The sequence below is a fragment of the Abrus precatorius genome, unplaced genomic scaffold, assembly GCF_003935025.1.
Source record: "Abrus precatorius isolate BTA unplaced genomic scaffold, Abrus_2018 Scaffold5, whole genome shotgun sequence".
NCBI classification, from domain to species: Eukaryota; Viridiplantae; Streptophyta; class Magnoliopsida; order Fabales; family Fabaceae; genus Abrus; species Abrus precatorius.
Window position 1 is genome coordinate 1,056,847 of NW_020874395.1, and position 17,805 is coordinate 1,074,651.

Consider the following 17,805-nt stretch of genomic DNA (forward strand, 5'->3'; position numbering starts at 1 on the left):
AGACAAATCTCTTCTTGATTTTAGGTTTCCTCAAAAGACTTTTGCTTAACGAGAAACACTAATATTTAAACTCACACTTAGAGTGAATTTTATATATTATTAAAAAACTTTTAATATAATAATTATAGAGTAAAATATCACAAACTAATTATTATTTATAAACTTAAAGGAAAATATATTCTTTCTCCATTTTTTTTTCATATAAACAATATAAAAAATCACTTTATTACCTTTTTGTTTTTTCCCTCACATTTTTTACCAATATTCTTTTTTACTTTATTTTATCCATTCTCTTTCTAATTTCCCTTTTCATTTTAAATTTTCAAATCATTAAGTATTTTGAACCTTTGCCACTCCTTTCTTATATAATCGTTGTCTTTGTTTACTTATTTGTTCTTGAATGTCCTAATGACGAAATTAACAAAGATATGAACAAAACAGACGATGAGCTATTAATGTCTTTGCTTTATAATTAAACTATGAGCTTCAATTTTTTTAACAACTAATAGTACTTATATAACTGTGTTTGCTTGCTTTGGTGAGAGATACTTCATGAGGTTTTAAATGTAGACTAATATATTATAAATTTATTATTATAATTGAAATATTTTATTAAATAAAATAAGATATTATAAATAAATTTATGTTATAACTTTAACTATTTTATTGTAGAAAAATTTAGAAAATATAATAGAAAGAGGAAGTATTAAGGGTTTATGAAATTTAAAGAATAAAAAAAGAAATATAATAAAATAGTGAGGATAAAAAGTAAAAAAAAACTCAAAACTTATAAACTCAAACACAAATATTATATAAAATAGTAATCCAAAAAATGTTATAAAAACATCCTAGTAAAGTAAATTTCTTTAATAAATATATTTAATTCAATCAAATAATTAATTTTTTTTTATCTAAATTATAAATAATTTTACTAAAAACAATCATATTTGAGTCAAGTAAAATCATTCTAAACGAATTTTTCTTCACAACTTCATTTATCCAGACTCAAAATCAATACCAAATATTCAACTGGAACAAATTATAAAGTTATTTACTAAAACAAAAATTAAATATATAATTAATTTTAATATGTATTATGTAACATTGATTAAGGATATATTGAATGAGCTCAATATATTATTTATTTGCTTGTTAACTACCAGAATGAAAGTAGTGTGGAAATTTAGTGTATATAATTATATTTTTAACATTTTAAATTAATTATTAAAAGACTCTTGAAATTTCAAGAAGGGTCGTTTGAAATTTCAATCTTTCATCATCAAGGAAGTATCACATTCTTGTTGAACAACTTAACCAAGTTTACTTGTTGAAATGAAAAGTGCCACTGATTCTTGATGCAAATCTTCATGGTTGCTCAAAAATCTTCCTTTTGCTTGATTCCAATTAATATATATATACATATATATATATATATATATATATATATATATATATGTATGAACAAGTTTGAATTGAAACATGTAAAAAGCGACGAGAATCTTTATCTATATCACTTGAAATTTGTGCTCGATTGAAGAATAAGGCATAAGTTCATCTATCAATAGAGGAATAAGGTGTAAATTAAGATGCAATAACTTCGTACTAGTTAATAATTTTTTTAAATAATATATGGTTATTATATTTTAACAACAATGCCTTCATTTAAATTTTTTATTTCCAAAATTCATTATTTAATATATGAAAAAAGCAACTGATAAATAAAATATATAATTACAGTAATTAATTAAAATATGTGGAGATCAAATTACTTCTTTTATAAATGTTATTATATTTATAATTTTGAATAAATTCAATATCATCGTCCAACTGCTAAATTATATAATATTACCATATTAATCATACATATAAAGTTTTAGATAAATAAAATTGTCATAAATATAATATTTATTTATATTTTAAAAAATATATTATATTAAAATAAAGTTACTTGATAAAGTGTTAACTAAATTTTGATTTATATAAATTTTTATAAATTTAATAGTTTAATTGATAAAATTAAATATTTATAAAAATATTAAATAAGGTAATGTTAATACAAGGAGCTTAATTTTTACTCAATTGAAATTCTACAAAATTAATTAAGAATATGCTTAAAACAAATAAATAAATTTTAAATTTCTAAAATAAAGAAACGAAACATAAATAAAAATAAAATTAACAAGCAAATGATAAGAAATCGAGGGGATAATTAAGTTCTTTTAATATATTAATTAGTGTGTATGTGTAGAGGAAACAATATTGGAAGAAATTAATTACACTTGGATAATCAATCTTTACACTAAATAATTAATCTTTAATTATCAGTTAGCAGATATGCTTGATTAAAAAATTTTTCACTTTATATAATTCTGTTATGTGTTTGAGTCGAACACAAATGACTCATTCTGATTTGTATCTTTTTAATTTTACAATAATATTATATCTTTGATAACAAAATTTTGTACCTAGGGTTTGTTCAAGTTAGAATCTCAGACAAAAAATTTAATAGTAGACGTTTTGGTGTGATATTGTATGTAATATTATATATAACTTTTCATATTAATTTTAAATATATATTAAAAATTAATAAATAAATAAAAATTATTAATAAAAACAGAATATATCATATACCCTTACATTAATAATGAGTTTTTCTAAATGTTATTTTCATAAATCATGATGAAATTAAAATAAATTTTACCTTGGGAAATTCCTTGAATTGTTGTTTCTTTCTTTCTTTTTTTACTCTTTTATTAGTGTTTTCTTTACTTCTTCTCAATTAGTGTTAAGACAGGATTAACGAAAAAAATAGTAATTAACATTGTCTTTAAATGATGATACACAATTTTTTTTTAAAATCATAAATAAAAATAAAAATATATCATCAATATAATTTTTGATATTTTTAATTATTAGAAAAAATTTAAGTAAAATTCATTAAAGAAAGAGTAAAAATTTTATTAAATAATGAAAATCATAAGTTTTAACCAATACTCTTTTAGGTATTTTTTTTTTTTATAAAAAATGAATTCATTAAAATTAATAAAAACAATAATTATATACGTCATAAGTTGATAGTGTATTTTAAAAATAAAAATACTTACAGTATTAATCAACTAAATTCATAACTTATATATTAAACGACTACTACTACTACAACTAATAAATTAACTAAAGAAAATATTTATAATATTTAAAAAGTGAAATGAAAAATAAATAAAAGAATAGTTTTTATAACTAAAAATATCATATAAGAAACTATTTGAAAAATAAAAATAAAAGATTAAATAAAAATCATATTTAAAAACAAAAAATTAATTAAACAAATTATTAGCATTTTATTAAATGTTATTTAAATAGATTGAAATAGAAAGGGTGGTTAAAAGATGACATCAGTTTCAGAAGTGGTCAGTGTTAGGTGAGTCTAACTCCAAAAATGAAAACAGTGACATTTACTGCATGTTGTTGGAGATTGTTAATGCCATTGCTCCCTCTTTTGCACTCTCTCTCTCCCTCTCTCCCTCTCTCCCTCTCTCCCTCTTCAAACACACACATAGATATCATCATCATTGTCTCACACACAGCCATGTGTAGAATTAGTAATTGTTCGCTTCATTTTTCATTCATCACCCAAAAATATTCCTTCTACGTAGAATCTCAACTACGGGTTATAACAACACAATTACATTAAAAACAGCAAAAAATTAAAAAACACACATTCACTAAGCAACAAACACCTTCCTTCTCTGTTCTCTCTCTCTTACACGCAAAACACACACATATATTCATTATTTTAATCTTGTTTTCTTCAAGCTCTCACTCCAACAACATAAGCAGCAACAACAACAACCCTTCCTCGTCACAGCACCATTCTCTAAACTCCTTTTGTTGGTTGTGTTTCGTGTTTGTTCTTCTTTTGTCTGCATTTGTCCCACTTTTGTTTTTTTTTTGCAAATATAATATATAAATATTATTAAAATACCAACAAAAAGAGGGTGGTGGGAGAAGAAAAGTAGTAGCAGGGGTTACACTGTACCATTACCAAAGCCACTTTTTGTCTCATAAAATTTTTAGCTTTTTCATTGACTTGTTGTTTGAAATTGAAACTGTGGTGTGTTTGGTGTTTTAATTCATGAGGGGTCCTCTATATCTAGCTCAGCAAATGCTTGTTTTGTAGTTCTCAGAAGAAACTGAACCCTATCATGGATCTTGAGTCAGTGATCCACAAGAACCCAATTAAGGTATCGCTGTGTAGAATAAGAAACATGTTTCAAAATTTTTGCTTTATCATGATTAATCATCATGGTCATGTTGTTGTAGGTGGAATCATGGAAGACAGTGCTGACTTTGGCATATCAGAGTTTGGGGGTTGTTTATGGAGACTTGAGTACTTCTCCACTTTATGTTTACAAAAGCACTTTTGCTGAGGATATTCAGCATTCAGAGACCAATGAAGAAATCTATGGTGTCTTGTCTTTTGTGTTTTGGACACTCACACTGATTCCACTGCTCAAGTATGTGTTCATTGTGCTGAGAGCTGATGACAATGGTGAAGGAGGAACCTTTGCTCTATATTCCTTGTTGTGCCGCCATGCCCGTGTTAGCTTGTTGCCTAACACTCAGCTTGCAGATGAGGACTTAATTGAGTACACTATAGATAATGGAACTGTTCCCATCAATAAGAAGAATGTTGGATCAGGCTTGAAGTCCTTGTTGGAGAAGCACAGGGTGCTGCAAAGGGTGCTTCTTGTTCTGGCTTTGATAGGAACTTGCATGGTTATTGGGGATGGTGTGCTCACACCAGCAATTTCTGGTATTTGGGATTTGTGATCATAGTATTGTGTTAATTTTGGTTGCAAGTGGTGAACAAAGAACAAGTGGTCTTAATTGGTAACTCATTTTTGTTGTGTTTTTGGTCTTCGTGCAGTTTTTTCTGCTGTGTCAGGTTTGGAGCTTTCCATGTCTAAAGAGCAGCACAAATGTAAGTCTTTTTTCTAAACACAAACAAAAGCAACCTGTTTTGTCTACATAGACCTTTCATTTCTCTTCTTCTTTTTCTTCTCCATTAACTTTTAATGCGGTACTAGATTTGTGTAGTAAAGGTGGTTAAGGTTTAATTTCTATGACGGTTACTTGCAGCCAAGCAAAAGGTCTATTGGATAATGGAATTCACTAGCAGAAAGTTGTCCCTTTTTTATTTTAATTTTAATACACAAGATTCTTTATTCATTCATTAAAATTTTAATTGGAGATACTATATATCTAGCTTAAAATTGCAGATTACACTATTTATGAAACGTTTTGAATTTGTTCCCAGGAATTCAACTTTGATCTATAGATTTCAAAAAGCTTGGTATCTTAAAAAATTCTGGGGAATATGTTCCCACAATAATTTAGAAATTTAGAATAATGCTCATTGATTGTACTATTTTATAATATATTATACTGCAGTTGTCTTAGCTGGCTATGCATTCCCAAAGGATGATAGAACTTGTGCCCCTTTCAATGGCATATATGCTGTAAAGATATTAATTGTGAAAGTATTCTAGTTGGGCATCACAATAGATTTGTTTAATGCGTGAATAAAATCTTATTTGAACCATCACAAGACTTACCTTTCGTTCCTCCCATCTCAAGTCGTTTAAGTTAGTGGACAAAAAGGTGGAACCAAATGACTACAAGTGCATGCACAATTGTGGGTCCTCGTAAATATTTTCGTGGCAAATATCCTTGCTTTGATCAAAGCTAAGTCACTGTCGTGGTAAAACTTGTATTTGAATACGTAATTGATTAAAATAACAAAAAGTACACATGAAACATGTGGTCAAGATGTAAAGTCTAAAGCCACTATTAAGGGGTTTTAAGTATTAAAAAATACTTCTTTTGTAAAGTTAAACTTTCATTAGGTTATGATATGAAGCATTATGGTTTGGATGAGACTTCAATAAGGTCCTGTGGATCAATCTAGAGGAGTCATCTGATTATATCTGATTGGAAGAAAAATTAGGTATGGCCACTATTAGACTGGTCATGAACAGTGCCTGCAATTCCACTGAGACATAAATGATGATTATCTATGGTACCTCAACTAAATCTAGACCTAATTCTATCAACTTCAAAGAGTTGAAGCGATGCTTTTCTATATTGATCTTACTTTTGTCCTAGGATAATTTAACATCTGTATCAATATAATGGAAAGTCATTTGAATCACGATTAATAACAAATACTTTTAGTTCACCTCAATTACTGAATTTCTATACTAATCCTTTTGCTGGTATTGTAATAATAACACTTGACTCCTTCAACAATTTTATCTCTCACATTCAGATTTTGCAAATTTCTGGCAATATGTTCTGAAAGGTTGATTTATGGACCAGTAAAAGTACCAATTGCAATATGCTTTTGATATAATTATAACTTTTTTTTCTAAGCAATCAAACAATACCTGTAATTTAATGGCTAATATTCCTCTTAACAATAGTATATGTTCCTTGGACAAACATTAAGATTAAAATTTCCACTTCTTGTACTTTGCTTTTCACTTCCACTGTTACATTGGAGCTAATTGGTTTTGCAGATGTTGAGGTTCCAGTTGCTTGTATAATACTGGTGTTTTTGTTTGCTCTTCAACATTATGGAACTCACCGTATGGGATGTCTTTTTGCACCTGTTGTGTTGACCTGGCTCCTATGCATCAGTGCTATTGGTGTTTATAATATCTTCCATTGGAATCCACATGTTTATCAAGCTCTCTCCCCATATTACATGTTCAAATTTCTGAGGAAGACCCAAAAGGGAGGGTGGATGTCCTTGGGTGGGATTCTACTGTGTATAACAGGTATGGAGCAAGTGCATCAAATTGTGTACTAAAGTTCTGACATATGCTTTATATTTCTCTGATATTATCATCTGTGTCCAGGTTCAGAAGCCATGTATGCTGATTTAGGACACTTTTCACAATTGTCAATTAAGGTACACAAATGCATCCTTTTATTTGTAATTTTGACTTAAACATTATGTTGAGGAAATATTGGATGGAAAATATTGATGAATTTTCTAAAGCATAAGAAATTGTAAGTGCATTCAAACACAGTTTGTGCATCTGAGGCATTTATTACTGAAGAAATACATATCATCTTCATTATGTCAATGACTTTTACCTGTACAGTTTTACTCTTTTATTAGCTCGATTAATTCATATGAAGAGCTATGATAAGAATATTTACTTCTTAAAGTTGATTGTTAATACCTTCTCTGCATTAGCACTTTTCTTTATCATTGATTACTGAGTATAAATGCATCATTCATGGATACCTTGCTTTGAAGGATGGTTACTTGATAAGAGGCCAAAGTAACAGAAAATGACTATATGGATTATTTACCTTGCAGATTGCTTTCACCTTTTTGGTATATCCTTCTTTAATCCTAGCATATATGGGACAAGCTGCATATCTTTCAAGACATCATACCCTTGAAAGTGACTATAGAATTGGGTTCTATGTATCTGTACCTGGTAGGTTCTCTGTGATCACCTCTATCAAAGAAAGATTAGTATTCACTTTGCTGCATGACTTACTTTTTCCTCTATTCTAGTAAAACTTAGATGGCCTGTTCTTGCAATTGCCATACTTCAAGCTGTGGTTGGAAGTCAAGCAGTCATCACAGGCACTTTCTCAATAATCAAGCAATGTTCTGCTTTGGGATGCTTCCCTAAAGTCAAAATAATCCATACATCATCCAAGATACATGGCCAGATTTACATTCCTGAGATCAATTGGAGTTTGATGCTACTTTGCCTGGCTATTACAGTTGGATTTAGAGACACTAAACGCATGGGAAATGCAGCAGGTACTCTATCTCCAATAAATAATTTCATTTTTCTCTGATAGAAGGGTAGTTGGGTGAAAGTTAGGTAGTTAATTTTTCAATATATATTATTTGATAGAAGGAAGCAGTGGGACCAAGGACGTAGTTTGATTTCAACCCTTTTACCTATTTAAAACATGATGTGAGAGACCATATTGGAGTAGTTCAGTTCAATCCATTTTCATCTCATGGCAGTGACTACACTGATGTGCTATAGTATTATTCTAAATTTTTGAAGTGTCTTAAGCATAATTAGGGAAATAACTATAAATTCTGATCATGATTATATTTTGAAATATTTTTTAAATGAGTTTTTGTTTTCTTTCCATGAACAGGCTTGGCTGTCATAACTGTCATGCTGGTGACCACTTGCTTAATGTCTCTAGTTATAGTCTTATGCTGGCACAAAAGCATTTTGCTAGCAGTTTGCTTCATACTGTTCTTTGGCTCAATTGAAGCACTCTATTTCTCTGCATCCCTTATCAAGTTCCTTGAGGGGGCTTGGGTCCCTATTGCCCTCTCCCTCATCTTTCTAGTTTCCATGTATGTTTGGCACTATGGCACACTAAAGAAGTATGAGTTTGATGTTCAAAACAAGGTCCCTATCAACTGGCTCCTCAGTTTGGGACCTACTTTAGGAATTGTAAGGGTTAAGGGAATTGGCCTAATACACACTGAGCTGGTATCTGGGATCCCAGCCATTTTCTCTCACTTTGTTACCAACCTCCCTGCCTTCCATCAAGTTGTGATCTTCCTATGCATCAAATCTGTGCCAGTACCACATGTAAGACCTCAAGAAAGGTTCTTAGTGGGAAGAGTTGGGCCAAAGGAGTATAGGCTTTATAGGTGCATAGCAAGGTATGGATACCGTGATGTTCACAAGGATGACATGGAATTTGAGAAGGACCTTATTTGTAGCATAGCTGAATTCATCAGATCCGACACCTCTGAATATGGCTTAGGACTTGGTAGTTTTGAAGAAGACACAAAGATGACAGTTGTCGGAACTTCAGCATCAAACTTAGAAGGTGTAAGGATGTCTGAAGATGATCAAGAACATTCTCAAATGGAAGGCCCTTCAGAGTTGATGGAGGTTAAGTCTCCTGAAAAAGTGAGAAAGAGAGTGAGGTTTGTTGTTCCAGATAGTCCACAGATTGACATGGATGCAAGAGAAGAGTTGCTTGAGCTAATGGAAGCAAAGGAGGCAGGAATGGCATTTATATTGAGTCACTCATATGTTAGAGCTAAAAGTGGATCAAGTTGGATAAAGAAAGTTGTTATCAATTATGGATATGATTTCTTAAGGAGAAACTCTAGAGGACCAACATATGCCTTAAGTATACCTCATGCATCTACCCTAGAGGTTGGCATGATCTACCATGTATGAATGAATTTTGGCTTGTAGTGTATCTAGTTTAGTTTTGTAACTAGTGACCTTCTCTGGTTGGTCAAGTCAACCTTACACATGATAAATGGTGGCATTCTGTACAGTGACCCTCCAAGCTTCTTGACAACTAAAGTGCTGCCAACATGTTGTTTTCACATCTTGTTTTGTAATTTTCTTAGTACATAAATAAGTTGTCTGTAGGGACCCTCAATATGTAAGCACTTTCTTATCCTTATGTGTCCTAGCATGAACCTGGGATGCAGGTAAAGTTTAAGATTTCAACAGATACTGTAATGAGTCTTTTGAATGAAAAGGGTTGGTATAGCAGTGGCAAGATCAAGCACTGTGCAAACTTAATATTGTAACATCTCAATTATGCTGTTGTAACTTGATATAGGAATAGGATCCTTATTTGTTTGCATTTGATTGATGACATATTAAGGTAAAAAATGATAAAATAAAAATAGAAAAGGAATTAGTAGTAATCTACGACCTACCTAAACAACTACTGATAAGGGAATGGACCAGAGAAATCCAAGTAAATTACTGTTTGAAGGAACTGCAAGGAAACACTTGAAATATTTATTTATCTCGTGTTCATGTTTCAAATCCATATTTATTAGTTGATAAGCAATGCATACACGAATTTGGGTGCAAATGATGTGTATAGATGTAGGCCTGATTTTTTATTGATAAAAATCAATTTAAAATGTAAAATAATAAAATATATTCATATGAGAAAAGCCTCATATAACTAGAACTTTTATCTTCTAAACTCAGTTGTTTAGTCTACAAATTAACTATAGTAAATTTTAAAAGAAACACGCACTAAAATTGTGGGGAAAAGCTAGTATCAAAGTTTGATTAGACCCCATCCTTAATTATCAAATTATGAATCCAAAATGAAAATGAGTGGTTACAATTTCGCAAATGCTGAACTTTGTTAACTTGTCTTTCTTATATTTGATAATACTTTAACACTTATTTTCCTAAAGAAAAGAAAGGGAATGCATAGATTCCTGTAGAAATTTGATTCGCATTTCGGAATCTTTTAGAAAGATGGAACTTCAAGTTTCTTTGTAAGACTCGTTTGTTTCTGTTTTTAGTTTTTTGATTTTTAAAAATTATTTTTAAAAAGGAAATAAAAATAAAATGTATATTAACAAAAACAATTTATTTTATTTTATTTTATTTTTTATTTTAAAAAAATGTTTTTAAAATCAGAAAACAAATAAGCTCTTATTTTATCTCTTTCTCTTTCTCTTTGTTTACTAATTCATCACCTCTTAATTTTTTTTACAAATTTTACTTTGTATTTTCTGTCTCACCATTCCGACAATTAAAACTTGCTTTAGTTACATCAAAAAGAACTAATCAATAACACATTTTTAATATTGAAAGAAATTTCTTTATTAGATAAGAAATGAGATTTATCAATAAAAATTGGCTTAAAATATTTTCAACCTTGAAATTTTATTTAGTCATTCTTTAATTGAAGCATCAAACTAATTATAATAAGCTTAGTGTAGAGAGAAACATTAATAACATACACTTTTTAACACATTTCTAAATATTAACTAAAATGTATTGAAAATTATAAAAATATGAGAAAGAAATATTAAATTAGAAAAAAGAGAGAGTGAGACCCATATTATTTTTAAAAATTTTAATTAACTTTAATTGATTGTTAAGGATGAGTTAAAAATTGTGTTAATATAAATAAAAAAGATTGAAAAAAATAAATTAATAATAATAATAAAAAAGCAAGCAGGTTAGCCCAACTCATTGCATGAACTAACCCACCCACATTATATGATGAACTATTTAGAGTCATTACACTTAACTCATTTTAATATCTCTAATAAAAAATCAGTTACTCACTGAATAACATAATGTCAAATTGATTGAATTTTTTGTTTTAAAAAATATATATCAGTTTACTTTAAACAAAATTCAATTTTATTTTTTTTAAAAAAAATAGATCATCCACAATAATACATACATACTTTCAGGCTTTAAACTAATATACTTTCCACATTAATTTTTGAAAAGTTACTTATTATTCATATTTAACTTGTGAGTCAATTTTAATTTTTAAGTAGCTAAAATTATTCATAGGTAGTGTGCGATTACTATTATTATTATTATCTAAAATGGATAAACAGCAATGGAACCTCTAAATCTGCATGTGCATGCGTTTCATCATAAAATTCATTCAAAATGATGATACACGAAAAAGGCCACTCCACCATGATTGGTAATAGTTACAAGTAGCGTAACCAAAAAGTTAATTGACCAAAAAGAGAAGCCAAATTTTAATTTTGACCACCAAAGACAAAATAAAATAAAATAAATAAAATCATATTTGAAGAACTTGAAAAGAAAATTCCTACTATGACAGCACACATAAACAGAAGCATCAACCTCTTCTTAATAGTGAATGTGAAATATAAACAAAGAAGCACATCATTAGCAGAGGTGACATGTAAGAAAAAGAGAGCATGAAAATTGAAAAAAGAGAGAAAGAAATAAAGAAGCTACCTCTTGCTTTGGTGTGTGTAATTAATTTGATGGAACTCTCTTTTATGAGCCATTGGGCCACACAATATTCAGTAGCATTGGATCCATAACTAGCATTGCCTTTATTTATTTTGTTTCTTAATCAATTTGAGTTCTTTTATATTTTTAATTAGCATAATTTTTTTTTTCTAAATCATACTATTTAATTCAACTATATTTATTGGATCACAAAAATCCTCTAATTACATTTACTGGAACTATAAGAATCTTCCATTATCTGAAACTCGAATTCGAATCAGATATCAAACTAAAATAACTTTTTACTAATTAATGATCCAATATTTTTAATTAACATGATTAAGATCATCTAAAAAAATATAGTTTTTAATTAACAAAATTTACTACCATTAGTTATAGCACCTAATAATTAAATTTATATCATTCTTTATTTAACGTCACTATTTTATATTAACCAATATAGCTTAGCAGCTACGCAAGGCATGGAATGAAATAAATTAAGGAATTCGTGGTGGCTTATACATTGATTTAAGACAAATTACGATATTGTATAAGTCAAATGAGTGGCATGAAATCACCTTGAGGGAACATCACATACTTCGAAGTTCAAACTGTGATAACGATACATCAAATCCTGAGCAAGTGCTTTTTAGTTAGTCATTATCATAATCATATCTTCATAAATTTCGTCTTGATGCAGTATTAATATAAAATTCTATACAGTAAAAAAATCATTAAAAAAGTATGACTAACATAATCCCTATTTGTGAAATTCAACCTATAAGTTGATACATAATAATATGATAGTTTCTAAGTGAAAAAAATGTTATGTGACTTATTTATTGGCTTACACTTGGAGTGGACCCAAAGATGAAATGAGAAACTTGTATAAACGCAAGGTTTGTGGAACCACTGTGTCGTATAAACTAGTAAGGACACGACAATCAAAAGCACAAATCTATATGATTCCATTTCACTATCAGTTCTAAATTCTGTCTCCTATGTCTCTATGCTAAGTCTTTTTCACCACTACAAGACTTCTTTGCTTCTCTATCTCCTTAGTCCTTACTTTTTCTGAAAAGGGTAGGGGCTGATTTTATACAAAGAATAGTACATTGACCCGTGGTTTTTCTTATGTTACTTTGGTGAACTTTCTCAAAATGCATAGCTTATATTAGACATACACATATAAATTACCTATGAATGATGTATCATATGTGAGTACTTCTCAGTTGGGTGTTCTTAAGTGAGGAAAAGGAAGATGAGTAGTAGGTGTTGTTTTGTGCTGCTTTTTGCTTTTGTATTTGTGCTTGGCATCTTATCTCCAACTTCAGCCACTCCACCAGCAAGTGAGTGCAACTGTGTCCTTCATGACAAAAATTTCATTCCCATTAGAGTTTTCTTCTTGTGAATAATTTTGTCTGACCATGAAATTTCATGTGACATGCAGAAATTGTTACTGGGGTTGTTTCCAATGCTGTTTCTGCTTTTATTAAATGGCTATGGTCACTAAGTGTAAAATCCACAACCAAACCAGGTAGAGGTGAGTTTTCACTTTTCCTTTTTCTCATTCTTAAATTTGGGTTAAGGCCTAACTCAATGTCAAAATCTTGTAGAGTGAGGATTGCTTTAGCTTTTGTAAGTTCATATTTGACCATATTTGTTGTGGATGTGGAACTTCAACACTCATGTTAAAAGTGCTAACATGTTGTTGGTCTTTTCATGATGGGAAATCATTTGATTTCTCAGCGCAACACAGTCGCTCCATGGTGAAATTTGAGAGTGGCTACACTGTGGAAACAATATTTGATGGAAGTAAGCTTGGAATTGAGCCACACTCAGTGAAAATATCTTCAAATGGTGAATTTCTGGTTTTGGATTCTGAGAACAGCAACATCTACAAGATCTCAGGTCCAATGTCCCGATGTAAGCTTACTTTGCAGAAATTGTCTAAGCTTGATTATGACTTTGTTTAAAATTCCATTTTTCTTTTGTCTTTCTTGGTTGGCATATTGATTTGTATGGAAGATTCTATTGCTTTAATGTTGTGGCTTTCCTTTGCTTCATTGTGCCAAAATACTAGATTCAAAATTCAAGCGTGTCCTTCTAAGAATTTCTGATGTTTTGAGTTTTTCTTTATACATAGACTTTGCTTCATTCCCGGGACATCTTTTGATTTTACTAAGCTGTTGTAAAGATGCTTAATGAACTTTTGTTAAGCGCAAGTTTCCACTTTTAAAAGTACAATGTACCTTTAGTCACCAAAAAGAAAGTATAATATGCTTGCATGATATTTTGCAATATTTTACTTTAGAAAAAAATTAAATAAGACCTAGAGAATAAGAAAGATACAAAACCTATGACATTGAACAGCAGTTTGGCTTCTTTAGCCCACTTTGGTCCTTTAGCTTTCTTGTTGATTCTTCTTGCTCTACATAATGATAATGTAAATGTCACATCCATTATAATCTAATTCCACAACTTTGAGCTTCTTGAAGACAACACCACCATCTATTAGTTAAAAATAAAACATATATGTCCACACACACACACAAATTACATATTGGCTTCTGAATTATATTTTGATTCACCTTATTGTGGACTAAGTACTGAAACATTGGAGTGTGTGACTGTGAATAGGACTACATAACACATTGCAAACTATGGCCTCGTTGATATTTAACAAGTAACTTTAACTTCTTTAAAAATAGAGTCAAACTCTAGCCTCAATAAAATTAAGACTAGTTGATAGAATTCCAAGAGAAATTTCATAATTTCTTTATAGATGATATGTGATTGCTAATTTATGACCAAAATCTCAATGAGTTTTGAGATTTTATCCTTTTTGAGTGCCTCCAGAATGGCTTCCTATTTTGTTTCATTATGTTTGATTTTGCTGATGAATGGATGAACCACAGATAGCAGACCAAAACTACTTGCTGGCTCTTCTGAAGGGTATATTGGACACATAGATGGGAGGCCTAGAGAAGCTAGAATGAACCACCCTAAAGGGCTTACAGTGGATGACAGTGGGAATATTTACATTGCAGACACATTGAATATGGCGATCAGAAAGATCAGTGATGAAGGTATAAAAATCACTCAATCTATTTAAGAATGAAATGAATGCGCTAATCTGCTGAAATTCTAAATATAAAAGAGAATTGTTTTTTTTCATATAAAATATCCTTTAGTCAATCTTATTAATTTTTTACGAATTTAATTAAAGTCTGTGACATCATTGACATGCCTTTTGTGCAGGGGTTACCACCATTGCAGGTGGAAAATGGAGCCAAGTAGGAGGTCATGTTGATGGTCCAAGTGAGGACGCTAAATTTTCAAATGATTTTGATGTAGTTTATGTTGGTAGTAGCTGCTCTCTTTTGGTGGTGGACAGAGGAAACCATGCAATTCGAGAGATCCAACTCCATCAGGATGATTGCACAACTTATGATGAGTATGACAGTAGTTTCCAATTAGGTACGATCCACTTGTAATCTAATTTCCTGTATTTTCTTTGTTCGTTATTTTGGATCTTGTTGATCTAAAAGCTATGCAATTTACATTATAGGAATAGCAGTGCTTGTTGGAGCTGGATTCTTTGGCTATATGTTGGCATTACTGCAGTGGAGAGTGAGGGCTATATTTTCTTCTCCAGATGTAAGAAACACACACTGATTATTTTCTTCTATAGCATGTTGTCCTGAACCATTGTGACATGTTGGAAAACCAATAAATTTCAAAACAATATTTGGTTTTGAGGTATAATTTTCTTCCTTGGCTCCAAGTTAATTCTTTCTAAATAACCATTTCTAGCTCAAGTGCTAGATGTTGAGGGACACAGAAAAAATATAGGTGAATTATTAAGCCATGATTTCTAACAGAATATTTGACATCATTTAATTCGTGTAGTCAACCCATTTAGTAGGAAAATGCTTAGTTGTTGCTGTACTATATTTTTGGTCACACAACAGAACATAAGTGTATTAAAATATTGAACATGTTATAGTATAGACTGGAAAAAAATTTGACAATCTTGTTTCATTTTCAGGATCCAAGAGCACCTTCAAGGAAGAAAGCTACACCATTTGCAGCACAACAAATGCAAAGGGCTCCTCCTCCCAAGTCAGTGAGGCCTCCATTGATCCCAAATGAAGATGAATTTGAGAAACAAGATGAGGGGTTCTTTGTTTCCCTTGGAAGACTTTTCCTGAGCTCTGGCTCATGTATGAGTGAAATCTTGGGAGGCTTGTTCTCTGGATCCAAGAGGAAATCACTTCAATATCATCACTACCAACAACAACAATACCAATATGCAAACAGACATCCAAATGCATGGCCCATGCAAGAGAGTTTTGTTATTCCAGATGAAGATGAACCCCCTTCTATAGAAACAAGAACACCAACACCAAGGGAAACATACCCTTTGATGAACAAAGAACTTGAAAAACCACAACCCTTCAAGCCAAATAGGGCTTACTTGAACAGGTGGGATGGTGGTGATTATGATGAACGTCAACATCATCAACAACAACAACATCATCAACAACAGCTTCCAAAGCTACAACACCACAAGGTGCAACACCAACAACAGCAACACCAAGTTCAGGCCCGTTATTCTTCCACCCCACAAAGTTACTATGAGCAAAACTGTGAGACAAATGAGATAGTGTTTGGTGCAGTTCAAGAACATGATGGAAGACGAGAAACCATGGTGATAAAGGCTGTAGATTATGGTGATCCAAAATATAGTCATCACAATATTCGGCCCAGATTAAACTATGTTGGTTACTCACATGGTTATTGAAAATTAGTGATGAATTCACATCATCAAACTCAAAAGTGACAAAAAAACATGCATGCATGGACTTTCTAAAATATGAAGAGTTTATTTTCTCTGCTTAGGTAGGACACGTTAATCTTACAATCACCAATTAAAATCATACATATATATATATATATGATTTTATTTTAAGTGCAATCTTCGCTTGCCTTTTAATTTACAATCTGCTTAGATGAATTATTTAGGAAAAAAAAAAAAAAGGAAAAGAGAGAGTGGGATTACGAGGGAATTAGACTTGCCCCAATTTTTTTGTTTTATTTTAACAAATGAAAACGTAAAGGATTTAGGTATTTTAAAGAAATCAAATTTTTAATCGATTAGACGATACTATGATAAAAAATTAATGTCGGGATATTAATGATCCTAAAACAAAAGTTAGTATAATAAATTTTTAATGAGTTAATATTGTTTTTTAAAATAATTAGCAGTTTTAAGGTCAATTAATGTTATTTTAACACCCGGCTAAACACTTTATATAATTATAGTTTAACTATTTTTTAATTTGTATATTTGTAGTTTTAATTAATACTACTTCTGGTCCTTTTTATAAGAAACAAAATAAAATATTTTTGTTATCCTTATTATAAGAATCAAATAATAAATTCAAGATGCATTAATTGCTAAATTTCTTTTATATCTTTCTTTTATTAGTATCATTAAATATAAAAATTACTAACTACACTATTTAATATCATGGGTATTCTTAAAATAAAATTTATATTTATGAAAAATATAATTGATTTAATTATTTTTCTTAGTCATGATAATTTAGTCTTTTATTTCTTATAATTTTTTTTTAATAATTTATAAATTTTAAATTTGAGCTGAGGAAATATTCATTTGAGATTAGGTATAACCTCATTTTTGGCTGGAAGAATATTTTTAATAACTTACCTAAAAGTTTTCCGGGAGTATCTATTCAATGCGCTGTTTATTTTTATTTATTTATATTTTATAATTTTTCCTTTTTTTTCAACCTTCTAAATGATCAATTTGATTAAAAAAAATAAAAATACAATAAACACATGAGAATATCAATACTCTCATGTTCCTGTCTCTAAGTAAAGCATCATACATACATTATGGATACTTTTGGATTTGGAAAGTGATTTCACATAATTGGCTGGTTTTCTTGTAATTACAGCTGTGTATGCCACTATGCCTACTAAA

General features: G+C 30.1%; 2 protein-coding genes across 2 annotated transcripts; both read left to right on the forward strand.

Moving 5' to 3' along the window:
- The first annotated feature begins 3,466 nt into the window (after positions 1 to 3,466).
- LOC113867197 (potassium transporter 8-like) lies at positions 3,467 to 9,600 on the forward strand. The gene is made up of 9 exons (XM_027502322.1): positions 3,467 to 3,891; positions 4,178 to 4,241; positions 4,321 to 4,813; positions 4,928 to 4,981; positions 6,579 to 6,839; positions 6,921 to 6,973; positions 7,391 to 7,514; positions 7,595 to 7,849; positions 8,203 to 9,600. The coding sequence occupies exons 2-9, from the start codon at positions 4,203 to 4,205 to the stop codon at positions 9,252 to 9,254; spliced, it is 2,331 nt and encodes a 776-aa protein (XP_027358123.1). The 5' UTR covers positions 3,467 to 3,891; positions 4,178 to 4,202; the 3' UTR covers positions 9,255 to 9,600.
- A 3,453-nt stretch (positions 9,601 to 13,053) lies between these two features.
- Positions 13,054 to 16,599, forward strand: LOC113867594. The gene is made up of 8 exons (XM_027502989.1): positions 13,054 to 13,141; positions 13,243 to 13,329; positions 13,542 to 13,718; positions 14,711 to 14,881; positions 15,054 to 15,272; positions 15,364 to 15,452; positions 15,868 to 16,294; positions 16,376 to 16,599. The coding sequence occupies exons 1-8, from the start codon at positions 13,054 to 13,056 to the stop codon at positions 16,597 to 16,599; spliced, it is 1,482 nt and encodes a 493-aa protein (XP_027358790.1).
- The last annotated feature ends 1,206 nt before the right edge of the window (positions 16,600 to 17,805 follow it).